Raw genomic sequence first — 17,167 nt, 5'->3', positions numbered from 1 at the left:
TACATGAGGTCCAACGTGCGCCAGACATTGTCCATCGCCTTTCAATAAGACACGAAGCCTACTTGATCCGGGTGCACTACCGTCGGTAACAAAAGTGCCAACCGGTTTGCCAGCACTTTTGCCAATATTTTAACATCTGCATTTAGCACAGATATAGGTCTGTAGAAGCCACACTCTCCATGATCTTTACCTGGCTTAGGTATCACTGCTATCCAGGCTTCAAGCATTGTATGAGGCAAAGTCCCCCCAACCCCCACTTGATTGAACAGTTCCGCAAGCAACGGAGACATCTCGGGTGCAAACTTCCTACAGAATTCGTTAGGAAAGCCATCAAGTCCAGGAGACTTACAAGAAGGCATACCACCTATGGCCTCCAGAACTTCCTGTAAAGTGACCCGTTTTTCCAACAGTTCTCTGTGTTGGCTAGACAATGGAGAGAGCTCACTGTCTCGCAGAAACTTCTCAACAGTTTCCAAGGAGGGGTTAATCTCCTGTTCATAGAGGGCTTGGTAAAACTCTCGGAATCGTGTGCGAATATGACTAGCTTTACGCAGTAAATCACCCTTAGCATCTCTCACTTGTTTGATCATTCTATCCACTCATTGCCTACGCAACCGTATTGCCAAAAGGCGCCCGGCTTTATTCGCAAACTCATAGAACCTCAACCCCTGTCTTGCTCGCAGCAGTGCTAGCTGCTCCGAGTATATGGAGTCCAGCCTCAGTCGCTCATTACACAACTCCTGCCACACCTGCGATGACACATTTGCCTTATGTTGCTGCTCCAGATGATGTATTTTCACCAAACAGGCTGCTATCTGCGCCCTACGCGCCTTTGAGTGTGTACTGGCTAACTTCAAGAAATACCCTCGGGAAACCGCTTTCATAGCATCCCACACTACTTGCATTGGGGGCCCAGAGTCAACATTAAACTCCAAGTATTCTTTTAGCATCTTTCTGTATCCATCCACCACCTCCCCCTCCTGCAATAAACTAGTGTTTAAAGTCCAACGCTTATCTTTAAGTTCAGGTCGAATATTTGGCAAAGTAACACACACTGGGGCGTGGTCCGATATTGTCATACTACCAATGCCAGCTTCAGGACCCCAGTCTACCAAAGTGGTGTCCAGAAAAATATAGTCAATTCGGGAGTATGAAGCATGCACCTGTGAATAGTAAGTGTAATCCCGGTCCGTTCTGTGTGTCAGCCTTCACAGGTCCAGAGCACCAAGGATTCCAATGCTTGTGACTCTTTTTTTCCCTCTCTCTTAGCTACCCCTGTTCGATCCAACCCAGGGTTTACCACTGCATTAAAGTCGCTCCCCAGTATGAGGGAACCCTTGACGAAAGGGATCAAAGAATTCCGGACTCTAGTAAATAACTCCACCTGTCCACTATTGGGTGCGTAAATTGATGCCACCGTTAGATTCACCTGGTCGCCAGAGAGTCATGCATCAGTATCGCTACCCCCCCCCCCTTTCTTTGATACCCCCGCTGATGCACAATATGTTCCTGAATAACCTGGGCAAGAGAGGTACCGTTCATGCTTGTGACGCAAGTGCGTCTCCTGCAGCAGCACTATATGTGGCTTAAGTTGTTGCAGTTCCCTATAAAGTTTCTGCCTCTTTTTGTGGCATGTTCAGTCCCTTAACATTATAGGATACTATTTTCAAATCTGTGCCCATTACATAATATTATTGAGGCAGTTAACAAACACATACATCAGACCTCGTCTTGTCCCTTTGTGAGTGGTATGTGTCCTTAACCTCAAATTGGGTTCCCTACCTCCCCCTTCCCCCTCCCCCTGTCCCACCCCTACCCTTATCCCCCCCTCCCAAAACATCCCCCACATTGACACCAACCAGAGACACTACCCCTCTGGGTGGGATTCGAGGAAGTTATTCACCGCACTCACAGCACCCCAGCCCCACGACCCTCCCCCCCGCCCCTTAATAGTCCCTCCCACATCTAACATCAGTCCCTTTCACTTGTCCCTCACAACATACCAAAACACCCGAATCATCATTATTGCACACCTCCTCATCTTCATGTCATTCCCTTCACACAGCACTCATACAGTTTCCACACACCCCACATCACGTGGATCTGATGACTGTAATTCAGCAAATAGGATAACCCCAAAACCTTTTGCACTTCTTGCAACAAAACAAAGAGTGCTTAAACTGTATACAAGTTACCCCAGTGTACAGTCTTTATGCGACCCTTCCAGCTCAGTCCAGTCAGCGCCTAGATTTGCCCCTCCTGGCTGGTCCGGAAACGCGCTGCCAGCCCTGGAATTTGGCCCGTGCTACAGACGCCATCTCTCCTGGCGGGATCAAAGAGCTCACCAACTCCGCTGCGTGCAGAGCCTCCCAGGCCTCCTGCAGTGTGCGCACTCGGTATTTACTTCCCTTCAGTGTAAAGTTCAGAGAAAAGGGAAATCCCCATCGATATTGCAGTTGATGTTTAAGTAGAATATCCAGGGCTGGTCTCATCTGGCGTCTCTGTTGCAAGGTATACTGCGATAAATCTTGGTATACCAAAATCTTCGCCCCTCCGAATTCGAAATTCTGTGTCTTGCGTGCACAAGCCATAATCCTCTCCTTAATTTCATATCTGTGGAAGCGCACAATGATATCACGCACCTGCTGGTCCTTTCGTGTGCCCAACGCTCTATGAGCTCTATCAATTTCCACCGGAGACTCGCCCGCTTCTTGGCCCAGCAATGTTGCGCACATGGTTTGTGTGATCACAAGGACATACATCTTCCGTTTCCCCCCCTCAGGGACTCCGTGAAATCGGAGGTTGTTTCGGCGGCCCCTATTCTCCAGATCATCCATTTTATATTCAAGATCCTTTTTTTCCAGCTCCTGCAACAGGGTGCTATGTTTAGTCAGAGTCTCTGAGTGCTGCTCCAGCTTAAGTTCAGCATCCTCCACCCTACCCCCCAACTCACGGAGATCTGTGCTCAGCGAATCCATGCGTTCCAGTATTTCAACTTTTGAATGCTTGTTCTCTTCTTGGATATTTGATAAAAATTTACGCAATTCGCTAGACATTCCTTTTTTGGGGGGCGGGTTGCGAGTCTCTGCCAAAGACAAGGCTGAGTCGGAATCAGAAGGCGAGCCGCGTTGAGGAGACTCGTGGCACTTGGCGGGTTTCCCGGCCATGTTTTTCTCAGACTGCTCTCCTTCCTTTTTGCGCATCGCAGGTGTTTTGCTCATAGCAGTCGTTGTGCAAGGGAAGCTTCAGGTAGCCTTTTTCCACCCGTTTTCTCCCACTTTCAGCCGACTTTTAATGCTTTTTTTCAGGCGAGGGGAGACGGAGCTATGGGACTAGGCTGCCATTTCACCCGATCACGTCACTTCCTCTCTCTTTTTTTTTTTACTGTGAGGAAAGTTAGAGGCAGGCAGCCACAGAGGAACTCTGGGAGGAGGGGGAATGGGGTAAAGCAGGGACAGGGAAAACCAAGTATGCCTTTAAAGTGGGCACCACCAGCCACAACACCCCCCTGCTCTACTGGCAAAGCACAGGAGCCACCCCAGGCAGAAATCCAGGAGCTGAGAAAGTGACGTCCACACCTGCTGGGAGATAGAGATATACTGAAGGCAGAGGGGGTTGGGCATCCAGGAACACTATGTGCTTTCAGTGTTCTCTATCTCCACCTGCTGGTAGGCGGATACAACCCATCAGTTAATGGATTCATCTGCTGTTGATGACAAGGAAACCGCCTTTCTGAAGTTTTTGCAACTACATTCAAAGCGGTTTACATATATTCAGGTACTTATTTTGTACCAGGGGCAATTGAGGGTTAAATGACTTGCCCAGAGTCACAAGGAGCTGAAGTGGGAATTGAACTCAGTTCCCCAGAATCAAAGTCCACTGCACTAACCACTAGGCTACTCCTCCACTCAAGGATCAGTGCTGGGGACCAATTCTGTTCAATATATTTGTGAGTGACATTGCTGAAGGGTTAGAAGGTAAAGTTTGCCTTTTTGCGAATGATACCAATATTTGTAACAGAGTGGAAGACATGAAAAAGGATCTGCAGAAGCTAGAAGAATGGTCTAATGTTTGGCAATTAAAATGCAAAGAAGTGCAAAGTGATGCACTTAAGGAATATAAATCAACGGGAGACGTATGTGTTAGGCGGTAAGAGTCTGTTTTGCACAGGCAGGGAGAGGGATCTTGGGGTGATAGTATCTGAGGATCTGAAGGAGACGAAACAGTGTGACAAGGCGGTGGCCATAGCCAGAAGGATGCTAGGCTGTATAGAGAGAGATGTAACCAGAAGAAAGGAGATGTTGATGCCCCTTTACAAGTTGCTGGTGAGGCCCCACCTGGAGTATTGTGTTCAGTTTTGGAGGCCGTATCCTGCTAAGGATGTAAAAAGACTTGAAGCGGTGCAAAGAAAAGCTACAAAAATGGTATAGGATTTGCATTACAAGATGTACGAGGAGAAACTGACTGACCTGAGCATGTATACCTTGGAGGAAAGGAGAAACAAGGGTGATGTGATACAGACGGTCAAATATTTGAAAGGTATTAATCCGCAAATAAACTTTTTCCGGAGATGGGAAGGCGGTAGAACTAGAGGACATGAATTGAGGTTGAAGAGTAGCAGACTCAGTAAAAATGTCAGGAAGTATTTTTTCATGGAGAGGGTGGTGGATACTTGGAATGCACTCCCGCAGGAGGTGGTGGAGATGAAAACGGTAACGGAATTCAAAAATGCGGGGGATAAACACAAAGGAATCCTGTTCAGAAAGAATGGATCCACAGAAGCTTAGCGCAGGTTGGGTGGCAACACCAGTAATTGGGAAGCAAAGCTAGTGCTGGGCAGACTTCTACGGTCTATGCCCTGAAAATGGCAAGGACAAATCAAGGTAAGGTATACATATAAAGTAGCTCGTACAATGAGTTTATCTTGTTGGGCAGACTGGATGGACCATACAGGTCTTTATCTGCCATCATCTACTATGTACATTACTATGTTGGCTGGCTTATTACCATACCAGACGTCGCTTCTCGTCTCAGTAGAGAATTGGGAATAGTCTAGAGGTTAGAGTAGTGGACAGAGAACCAGGAAATTAACACTTCTTGTGAGTTTGGGTAAATCACTTAACCCTCTTATTGCCTCAGGTATGAACTTAGATTTATAAGCCCTCCAAGGACTGGGAAATAAGTACATTACCTGAATGAAGCTCACCTTGAAGTGCCAGTGAAAAGATGTGAGGTAAAACAAACAAACAAACAAAAAATGCTGCTACAAGTTCCTGGATTTGTGAATGTTAAAACTAACTGGTAGAAGAAAGACCACTTTTAATTATGCAATACTGATAGCCTGAAACTCAATTCTGCTATAACTGTATCAACTACCTATTATTTAAAAAAAACAAACAAACACCTAAAACATGTCTATTTATGCAAGCATTCTGATGACTACTTCTGGCTATTTTACTATTCTGATTATTAGGATGGGCCAGGTGTATTCGTTTTTATTTTTATTTTTTGGTTTTTATGATAGCAAGTTTTATTTATATTTTTATTGTAAGCAACTCTGGGCTATTTTAAAAGGGTGAGAATATCAAGGTGTAACAGATAAAGAACAAAGGCAATTATTTCATATAGTAAATATTTGTTTTTCTAATCCTGAAAAATAAGAAACATTGAACAATTAATAAAGAGCATGCCATTAATACTCATACTATGTCCCAGCTTCTAAAAGGAGATCCTATGCCAGTCCTAGCTTCCAGACAGTCTCTCCTGATGCATTTTGTTATTTATAATACTATTTTCAAATAGAAGTAGGACTACAAATCCCACAACACACTGAGATGAAAAATGAAAACAGGAACAGCTAGAAATCTCCCTCCAGAAACCAAGACCTGGATCTCTGGCTTGAGTCATTGCTTCGGACCATTTGTGCATACAGAAGGAAGATCATCACATACCATCAGTGTTTTGAAAGATGGTAGTTTCCTTTGCAAAGGCCACATCTCCCACCTCTACCAGACACCTGCAGGGGCGTTAAGAAAAGAGGTGATGAGTGTTTGTACAGGAATCCCCAGGTTACATAGGTTATCACTATGAATTTTCTCAAGTCTGCAATATTCAAGAGGTGGAAGCAGCATGCAATTGGAAGATGTGAACAAAAAGGGGGCACACTATTACTTGGCCATAAATACATATAGTTACAAAAGACTCAACAAAACAGGTGCACAGGGATCATAATTCAACGCTAAAGGATATTTAAATAAATGTTGCAAACTTTAATGTTGATAATGTCCTGATCTCAGACAATATATTACGGTTAAAGTACTGCCACATAGGTCCTGGAAAAGGGAAGACACAGTTCTGAGAGAAGAGGACATTTCTCTGGTAAGTGAACACTATTTTGCTTTGTGCTTTGGGAACTTAAAGGTTGGGGTTTAAAGGAGGAATTGAAGGTTAGTGATAGGCAGAATAATAATAGAAAAAAAAGCAAATTTTATCAACTAATCTCCATAGTCTTTTCTCCTTAGTTTTAAAACTTAAACTTGTGTTTCGCGGAGAGGACCACAAAATGTGGGTCCATATTGAACAAGCACTGGTGGGCTCTTGCAAGTTGAGGCAGTTGATGTGGCTTGCTGGGAAATATAGAGGACAGGTGGATAAATTCCCACCCACAGTGTAGGCCACCTTTTACTATTGGGACCTTTATGTTTAGGGAGCATCAACCTCCTGTATCAGGACTGGCGCCAATAGTGGACAATCCGATGTTTGAACTGGGAGTGGGGAATACCATCTTTAGTAGATGGGCAGAAGCTGGATTAGACCTGTGGGGGCAGCTGCATGTGGGAACAGACATGATACCTTACGATACATTAGTGCAAGACTACGGACTTAGAGCGGGTGACCGTTATGCCTACTTGCAATTACAACATTTTATACAGGGGCCTGTATACTTAGGATGTATGAGTAGAGAGATACATCCTCTGGAGGAGGTGTGTGTGGCTTCACGAAGTATGAGAGGAATGATAACGAAATTGTATGCATACTCGATAGCACAACTTAAGCCCTCCATCTTGCATTGAGTGAATTGGGAGCCGGAACTACAGTTTACTCTGTCAGAGGCAGGCTGGTTGAAATTAGAGAGAGGGATATTGAAGTCCTCTATGGCAGTAGCTATAAAGGAAAGCGCTATTAAAGTTTTTTATAGGTGGTACCTTACACCGACGCGACTGCACCATATGTATGCTAACGGGTCACGAGACTGTTGGAGGAAATGTGGAGGAGTGGGGTCGGGGACATATCTGGTGGTCCTGCCCTAAAGCACAAGCCTATTGGAAGGGAGTGCATTCACAACTACAGCTTTGGGTGGGGAAGTCTGAACAGTAGCATCCTTTGATTTTTTTTGTTGGGACAGAGGCCAGAGGGTCTTACCTTAAACCAGTGGCTTCTGGTGAAGGGATCCTTACATGCAGCTCGCATCAATTTGGCAAAGAATTCGAAAGTGGCATTGGTCCCTCCAATAGCGGGATGGATTACAAAAGTGAAATACATTTGTGAGATGGAAAGACTGACGGTTGTGAAAAGGAAAGCTTTGCCTAAATGGGAAAGGATATGGGGGCCCTTTGTGAAAGCGTGTCCTGGATAAAAGGTGAAGGGTTTGGAAGGGGAGGAGGGGTAGTTGGAGGGGGGGGGGTAGGGATTTAGGGGGGAAGGGATGTATTGGAGGGGAGGGGGATAGGTTGGTAATGGGAGGATACTCACAAATAAAATAAAAAATTTGAAGTATAATCTGTATTTGAATAGGCATTGCAAACTCTATTGTGCATTATTTGTTATGTATTTGGCACACTGTTATGTGTACTTGGTCTATTTAGTACTGAGGCTGTGTTGAGTACACTATGTTCAGCATTAACAATGTTCAATAAAGACTTCTAAAAATTAAAAAAAAAAACTTAAACTTGTACCACAGCATTAACAGATAGCCTCTAGCAGGCACTGCAGGATCTAGTTTAGTCTTCACACCCACCCTCACCAACACCTGCCCACCCCTAGGACAATTCTTCATTTATAGTCAGTTATTGTAATTAGGTTAACAAGGAAGGTGTGCTCTTACAGAGTTTCAAATACATTTCATTACCATCTAAGAAGGAAACACTAAATAAATCACACAGAGGGGCATAATCGAATAGGGTGCCCAAGTTTTCATGAGGGCGTCCTCACAGGACAGCCCCGTAAAGGGGTGGGGAAACCAGTATTATCGAAACAAGATGGACGTCCATCTTTTGTTTCGATAATACGGTCGGGGACGCCCAAATCATGAAATTTAGGTAGACCTTAGAGATGGTCGTCCTTAGGTCGTTTTTGAGATGGTCGTCCTCAGTTTTTGGCGATAATGGAAACCGAGGACGCCCATCTCAAAAATGACCAAATCCAAGCTATTTGGTCGTGGGAGGAGCCAGAATTCGTAGTGCACTGGTCCCCCTGACATGCCAGGACACCAACCGGGCACCCTAGGGGGCACTGCAGTGGACTTCAGAAATTGCTCCAAGGTGCATAGCTCCCTTACCTTGGGTGCTGAGCCCCCTAACCCCCCCTCCCCACAACTGTACACCACTACCATAGCCCTTAGGAATGAAGGGGGGCACCTAGATGTCGGTACAGTGGGTTTGTGGTAGGTTTTGGAGGGCTCACATTTACCACCACAAGTGTAACAGGTGGGGGAGGGGGGTGGGCCTGGGTCCACCTGCCTGAAGTACACTGCACCCACTACAACTGCTCCAGGTACCTGTATACTGCTGTGATGGAACTGTGTATGGCATTTGAGGCTGGCATAGAGGCTGGCAAAAAAGTATTTTAAAACTTTTTTTTATGGTGGGAGGGGGTTAGTGACCACTGGGGGAGTAAGGGGAGGTCATCCCCGATTCCCTCCAGTGGTCATCTGGTCAGTTCAGGCACCTTTTTGATGCTTGGTCAAGAAAAAAAATGGACCAAGTAAAGTTGTCCAAGTGCTCGTCAGGGAAGCTCTTCTTTTTTCCATTATTGGCCGAGAACGCCCATCTCCTATTCACGCCCCAGTCCCACCTTCGCTACCCTGCCGACATGCCCCCGTGAACTTTGGTCGTCCCCACGATGGAAAGCAGTTGAGGATGCCCAAAATCAGCTTTCGATTATGCCGATTTGGGTGACCTTGCGAGAAGGATGCCCATCTCCCGATTTTTGTCGGAAAATGGGCACCCTTCTCTTTCGAAAATTCACCTGACAAGATACCATATAAACAAAAAGACATTTTTATATTAGGCTAATATCCTTAATACTTTAGGAAGTTTTAAATTATTGAAAAACTCAAAAATACCAAGATGGAGTCAGCAGTCCAGCAGCGAGAGGCGTGCTATCCAGTCTTTTGCATTGAGTGTCACATGTATGATTATCTCTCAGTTGGTGAGCGGTTATATGTGTGTGCCCGATGCAAAGAGCTCCAAGCTCTCAAAGAACAGGTCTGTTTTCTTGAGGCTAGAGTAGCAGACTTGGTGGAGCTGAGGAAGACAGAGTGGTACATCGAGGAGACCTACAGGTATGTTGTAGAGAAGTCCCACCTCCAGTCTGGTAGCCCCTGTGCTACCTTGGAGGAGGGAGGTCTCCTAGAAGGACAGCATCACCCTGGTGAAGTAGGAAGTACTCCTGTAGCCAGGACCTGCCCACCAGGGAATGTACTATCCTCTCGCACCGAGGATATGTCTCCAATTGCTGCCCAGGAGGGAAGGGTTAGGACAGCTGTTGTAGTTGGTGATTCGATCATTAGGCATATAGATAGCTGGGTGGCTGGTGGACACGAGGATCGCCTGGTAACTTGCCTGCCTGATGCGAAGGTGGCGGACCTCACGCGCCACCTAGATAGGATTTTAGATAGTGCTGGGGAGGAGCCGGCTGTCTTGGTACATGTGGGTACCAATGACAGGAAAATGTGGGAGAGAGGTTCTGGAAACCAAATTTAGGCTCTTAGGTAGAAAGCTCAAATCCACAACCTCTAGGGTAGCAAGAGACAGGCCCAAGAGACAGGCAGAGCTCCGGAGTCTCAATGCGTGGATGAGACGATGGTGCAGGGAGGAGGGTTTTAGGTTTGTAAGGAACTGGGCAACATTCTGGGGAAGGTGGAGCCTATTCTGAAAGGATGGGCTCCACTTTAACCAGGGTGGGACCAGGCTGCTGGCATCAGCTTTTAAACTAGAAATTGGGGGGGGGGGGGGGGGCACAGTCGCTCAAAAGCGCATGGTTCAGGATAAGGTATCTTTCAAAGATATCACCAAAATAGGGAAGATAGGGCAGTGGTGTGCTGGAACAGGCTCTCGAAGGGTATCCTGATAGTGAGGTTGCAAAGGAGACCGTAATAGATCAGGTGTCCTTAAATAAAAATAAAAAGCGGACAAAAGATTGCAAATTAATACTGTCAAGTACTGAGCATGATGTAAACAGGAACAACAAACATAGTTTGAAATGTCTATATGCGAATGCCAGGAGCCTAAGAAATAAGATGGGAGAGTTAGAATATATTGCACTAAATGAAAAATTAGATATAATAGGCATCTCTGAGACATGGTGAAAGGAGGATAACCAGTGGGACACTGTCATACCGGGGTACAAATTATATCATAGTGATAGGGTGGATCAAATTGGTGGAGGGGTAGCATTGTATACTAAGGAGAGCCTTGACTCAAATAGATTGAAAATTCTGCAGGAAACAAAACACTTATTGGAATCACTATGGATTGAAATTCCATGTGTAAAGGGGAAAAGGATAGTGATAGGAGTGTACTTCCGTCCACCTGGCCAGGATGAACAGACAGATGCAGAAATGTTAAACGAAATTAGGGACGCAAACAAACTGGGCAACACAATGTGATTTCAATTACCCCAATATTGACTGGGTAAATATAACATCAGGGCACACTAGAGAGGTAAAATTCCTTGACAAAATCAAGGACTGCTTTATGGAGCAGCTGGTACAGGAGCTGACAAGAGAAGGAACAATTCTAGACCTTGTCCTTAGTGGATCTGGTGCAGGAGGTAATGGTGCTGGGGCCGCTTAATAACAATGATCATAATATGATCGAATTTGATATTAGTTTTGAAGTAAGTATACATAGGAAATCAAATACGTTAGCATTTAACTTTAAAGAAGGAGACTATGATAAAATAAGAAACAGTATAAGGAATGTCAAGTCAAATGTTAAGTGCTGATAAGGAAGGCAAAGAAGGACTTTGAAAAAAAGATTGTGTTGGAGGCAAAAACACATAGTAAAATTTTTTTTTAGGTATATTAAAAGCAGGAAGCCTGCAAAATAATCGATTGGACCGCTAGATGACCGAGGAGTAAAAGGGGCAATCAGGGAAGACAAAGCCATAGCGGCAGGGCCGGGCCAATACGGTAAGCGGGGTAAGCATGGCAGGGGGCGCCATCCTTTGGGGGGCGCCGCCGCACCATGCTTACCTCGCCCTCCCGCTCCCGCAGCAAGAAGATCCCTTTCCTTTTTTTTCTTTTAATTTTACCTCCGTCCGGCAGCGCAGCGTCAGTGAAGGAGGCGGCGCTCCTGACGTGTCTACTGTCTAGCCTTCCCCTTTGCTCATGTTCCGCCTTCTTCTGACGTCATTTCCTTGACGTCAGAAGAAGGCGGAACATGAGCGAAGGGAAGGCTAGACACGTCAGGAGCGCTGCCTCCTTCACTGACTCTGCGCCTGCACTGCCGGATTGAGGTAAATTTAAAAGAAAAAAAAAGGAAAGGGATGTTGGAAGGGGGGAGAGAAGAGGGCGGGCAGTTGGGACATGGGAGCGGGAGGGCAGGGGAGAGATGAGCATGCGAGGGCAGGGTTCATGGAAGGGAGAGAGGGGAATTGCTGGATAGGGTCAGGGATGAATGGAGGGGGCAAGGGACAGATGGGTATGGATGGATATGGATTGCAGGGCAGGGCTCAGGGAGAGAGGGGAATTGCTGGATAGGGTCAGGTATGAATGGAGGGGGCAAGGGACATGGGCAAGGATTGATGGGAGGGTAGGGCTCAGGGAGAGAGGGGAATTGCTGGATAGGGATGAATGGAGGGGGCAGGGGACAGATGGGCATGGATGGATATGGATTGCAGGGCAGGGCTCAGGGAGAGAGGGGAATTGCTGGATAGGGATGAATGGAGGGGGCAGGGGACAGAGGAGCATGGATGGGCATGGATTGGGAGGGCAGGGCTCAGGGAGAGAGGGGAATTGCTGGATAGGGATGAATGGAGGGGGCAGGGGACAGATGGGCATGGATGGATATGGATTGTAGGACAGGGCTCAGGGAGAGAGGAGAAATTGCTGGACATAAAGGGGAGGGAAGAGAGATGAAGGAGATGAAATGAGGGAAAAGGAAGAGAGGAGAAAAACTGCACATTGATGAAGAAAATAGGCAGAAGCTGAGGACCAGAAATGAAGAAGAAAGGAGGAAAGGAAAGAAATAAATGGAAAGGAAGCTCTGGAAACGGAGTTAAGAGGACAGATAGCCGCAGAATCAGATACTGGGCCAGCATGATCAGAAAAAGAAAGTCACCAGGCAACAAAGGTAGAAAAAAAATCATTTTATTTTCATTTTACTGTTTGGATTATGTCCACTTTGAGAATTTACATCTGCTATCTTATTTTGCAATGTATAGCCATTTGTTTCTAAGAATATTGCTGACAATTCCTGTCAGTGTGGCAAGTGGTGAGCGATCATTTTCACGGGGGGGGGGGGGGGGGGGGGGGAGGCGCCAACTGATAGTCTGCAGGGGGGTGCCAGAGACCCTAAGCACGGCCCTGCATAGTGGAGAGATTAAATGAATTCTTTGCTTCGGTGCCAGAAATGGTATTCCAAGCTGACGAGTCAGAAAAACTGAATGAATTCTCTATAAACCTGGAGGATGTAATGGGGCAGTTCTACAAACTGAAGAGTAGAAAATCTCCTGGGCCGAATGGTATTCATCCCAGAGTACTGATAGAACTGAAAAATGAACTTGCGGAGCTATTGTTAGTAATATGTAATTTATCCTTAAAATCAAGCATGGTACCAAAAGATTGGAGGGTGGCCAATGTAACGCCGATTTTTTAAAAAGGTTCCAGAGGAGATCCGGGAAATTATAGACCGGTGAGCCTGATGTTGGTGCTGCGCAAAATGGTACAGACTATTATACAGACTATTATAAAGAACAAAATCAGAGAAAATATTCAAAAGCATGGATTAATGAGACAAATTCAACATGGATTTGGTGAAGGGAAATCTTGCCTCATCAATCTACTACATTCCTTTGAAGGGGTGAACAAACATGTGGATAAAGGTGAGCCGGTTGATATTGTGTATCTGGATTTTCAGAAGGCGTTTGACAAAGTACCTCATGAAAGACTCCAGAGGAAATTGAGGCATCATGGGATAGGAGATAGTGTTCTATTGTGGATTAAAAAACTAGTTAAAGGATAGAAAATAGAGAGTAGGGTTAAATGGTGAGTATTGTCAATGGAGAAGGGTAGTTAGTGGGGTTCCCCAGGGGTCTGTGCTGGGACCGTTGCTTTTTAACATATTTATAAATGACCTAGAGATGGGAGGTTTAACTAGTGAGGTAATTAAATTTGCTGATGACACACAGTTATTCAAAGTCGTTAAATCGCGGGAGAATTGTGAAAAATTACAAGAGGACTTTACGAGACTGGTTGTCTAAATGTCAGATGACGTTTAATGTGAGCAAGTGCAAAGTGATGCATGTGGGAAAGAGGAGCCCAAATTATAGCTACGTCATGCAAGGTTCCACGTTAGGAGTCACGGACCAAGGAAGGGATCTAGGTGTCATCGCTGATGATACGTTGAAACCTTCTGCTCAGTGTGCTGCTGCGGCTAAGAAAGCAAATAGAATGCTAGGTATTATTAGGAAAGGAATGGAAAACAAAAATGAGGATGTTATAATGCCTTTGTATCGCTCCATGGTGCGACCGCACCTTGAATATTGTGTTCAATTCTGGTCTTCAGAGACTCTCAATGGACTCTAGCTTCCCAGTTGCAGCAAGTTATGGAGGACCTATCAGATATCATCCTTATCTCCCCAGAACTATCTCAGTTAGGGAGGAAGTGACGTCATCTGTGACGTCATCTGTGAGCATGGTCGCTTAAACTCCGTGCTCCCGAATACCCACGGCGAAAATAGCGATTCCCCGGTCCTACTAAAGAGCGATACGTGGAAAAAAAACCCTGTTAGGTGCTGAACCAGAGCGGAGCGGGTCTGAGACATCAATGCAAAAGCGAACGGTGCCGCCCAACCTGTCTAAATTCGCGTATAAGCAAGGCACGACGAAAAAAAAACATGGCGGCTCAAGCGCTCGAAGAAGCGGTGGAACAGGCCGGAGCGGAACTGCAGCCCTCAGGAGACATGTTTGTAACGCAGGCCCAGGGAGACGCTGAGGTGGCCGGACTGCCAGAGCTCTGCGCCTGGATCCAAGAAATCCGCTCGGATTTAAAGGCAATGAGATCAGAGCTTGCGACTCTGGGTGCCGATCTGAGAGGCGAGATAGCAGAGCTGGGACACCGAGTAGAAGAGGTGGAAGGCCGAATTGACGAACACTCGGAGTCCCTGGGCTCCCTGGAGCGGCAGATAGCAGATGAGCGATTAGGCCAGCAGATACTGTCTGAAAAGCTGGAAGACCTGGAAAATAGAAGCAGGTGCCACAATCTTCATTTTCGCAGTCTGCCTGAAACCTCAACGTACCAGAATAGTGAGCAAGTGATTCAACAAATAGCCAGTACCCTGCTAGCGACCACAGAGGAGCCGGTTCCACCGGAAAAAATAATATTGGACAGAGCTCATCGGGCCCTGGGGACCAACAGGAAGAACTTACCCAAAGATATAATAGCTTGCTTCCAGGATTTTAAATTGAAAGAACGAGTTATGGCAGCAGCAAGGCAAGCAAAGGACTTCAGATGGGACACAAACTCGGTGGAAGTATATCAGGACCTTGCTGCTGCCACTTCGAAGAGAAGGGCTGATTTAAAACCGGTAACAGCCAAGCTAAGAGAAATGGAGATCCGCTATCGTTGGAGATATCCGTTTGGGCTGGCATTTTATAAAGATGGAAAACAGCACCTAATCAAAATGCTGGCGGAAGCACAGAAGATACTACAGGGGGATTACCAGATTGCCACACCCTCTGCAATAGAGCGACCACCATTGACAACAGACTCCAGGAACCAACCAAAGTGGCAAAGAGTTGCTCACAGACGCCTTCAGCACCAGAAGTCAGCTGGGCGTCTCACTTGACATCATTCTGTGACAGCGGGGGTGAGACCCCTGGGTTCCAGGGATACCAGGAGCGCTGGATATGGAAGTGACAAAGTTGTATGTGTTGATGGTTAATGTTGGTTAGGACATGAGGAAGGGAAATATAGAGCAATGTCATAAATGTTGGAATGTTAATTGTCATGTTAAAGGCACAAAAAAAAATTAAAAGGTATGAATGGGTATTAACAGGTCACATTCCTCCCGTGACGCACCGTCCAGGTTATGGCGCAGGTGTTTTGGTGTTCGGGATGGGTTGGAGGGAGGAGGGAGGAGAGTAGGATGGGGGTGGGGGGCAGGGGAGGTGGGTTGGAGGGTTGGGAGGAGTGCCTCAATGTATGTTATAGTGTTGCTAGAAACAGACTATATGTTACACCTTTACAATGCTTAACTGCGTGACTATAAATGTGCGTGGGTTGAACACCCCACAGAAAAGAAAACAGGTATTTAGAGAAATGCTGCGCCAAAAGGCAGATGTGATGTTTCTCCAAGAGACGCATCTCAAAAAGGCCCATGAATACTGAATAAGACATAAGCAGTACCCATTTATATGGTGTGCCTCGGCCACAGAGGTTCAAAAACAGAGGGGAGTTTTGATTGCACTGTCCCGGTCCATGCCCTGGCAGGTTCATACAACGATCAAGGATAGCTGAAATTGGGTGGCGGAGCAGTTGGGGGGAAGAGGGGGTGGTGGTTGGGAGGCGAGGATAGGGGAGGGCAGACTTATACGGTCTGTACCAGAGCCGGTGATGGGAGGCGGGACTGGTGGTTGGGAGGCGGGAAATACTGCTGGGCAGACTTATATGGTCTGTGCCCTGAAAAGGACAGGTACAAATTCAAGGTAAGGTATACACATATGAGTTTGTCTTGGGCAGACTGGATGGAACATGCAGGTCTTTTTCTGCCGTCATCTACTATGTTACTATGTAAGGATAAAGTGGGCAGATACCCATTGTACAGGGAGGTGGTCTGTACAATGTGTATTATACTATGCTATTTGTCTATGCACCCAATGAGGGTCAAAAGGTATTTTTGCAGGAACTGGAACGGATTTTGCAAAAGCATGTTAAAGGGCAATTACTGATAGGGGCGATATGAACCTGACAGTGGATCCAAATCTAGACAACTCGGTAGGTGTGGCACGGTATGCCCAGGGAGATAGAGCGGCCTTTAAGTCCTGGCTGGCAAGATGGGGCTTGACTGACCTGTGGAGAGATAAACATGGGGTCGAAAAAGATTTTACTCACTATGCCCCTTCACACAAAACATACTCGAGAATTGATTACTGGCTGGGCGATGTGATGGTGAGGAGTCAAGTGGGGGAAGTACACATCGCATCTTGCAGCTGGTCGGACCACTCTTTAGTGGTGCTATCTTTGCAGACGGGAGGGAGACCCAAAGGGCGAACACATTGGAAGCTAAATGAGGCATTGCTTTTAGACCCACAGAATATAGCTGAGCTTGAGAAGTACATAAGGGACTATATTGATATCAATGATAATGGGGAAACGAATCCAGCAAGTGTCTGGGAGGGAATGAAAGTGGTGTTAAGAGGTCAAATTATTGCTTTACAGGCCCACCTCATTAAGGTTCAGAAAGGTAAGGAAGATGAAATTAGAACTAAATTGGAGGCCAGTGAGAAAGAGCATAAAGCGGACCTGACAGACATGCAGAAATTGCAAGACTTACAGAAATCTAGAGCGCAGCTTAATGATATACAGATGACAGAGATAGCAGTGCAGTTACAGCGAGCGCAACAAGAATATTTTGAATTTGGTAACAGAGCTAGTAGACTTTTGGCAAACAAATTGAAAAAGCAGGCCCAGAGAAACTATATCCCGGGGGTATACAATACAAC

General features: G+C 46.1%; 1 protein-coding gene across 4 annotated transcripts in view; it reads right to left on the bottom strand.

The window, feature by feature from the left end:
• TF (transferrin) overlaps positions 1-17,167 on the bottom strand; it is a 642,048-nt gene that overhangs the window by 125,480 nt on the left and 499,401 nt on the right. For all 4 annotated transcript variants that reach the window (XM_030215724.1, XM_030215726.1, XM_030215725.1 and 1 more), the window contains one exon: positions 5,952-6,016. In XM_030215724.1, coding sequence (XP_030071584.1) covers positions 5,952-6,016 — 65 coding nt within the window. The remainder of the gene's footprint in view (positions 1-5,951; positions 6,017-17,167) is intronic.

This window comes from Microcaecilia unicolor, chromosome 10 (genome assembly GCF_901765095.1).
Source record: "Microcaecilia unicolor chromosome 10, aMicUni1.1, whole genome shotgun sequence".
Lineage (NCBI taxonomy): Eukaryota > Metazoa > Chordata > Amphibia > Gymnophiona > Siphonopidae > Microcaecilia > Microcaecilia unicolor.
Note: the sequence above shows the minus strand (reverse complement) of the source record. Positions and strands in the feature narration are given on the sequence as shown.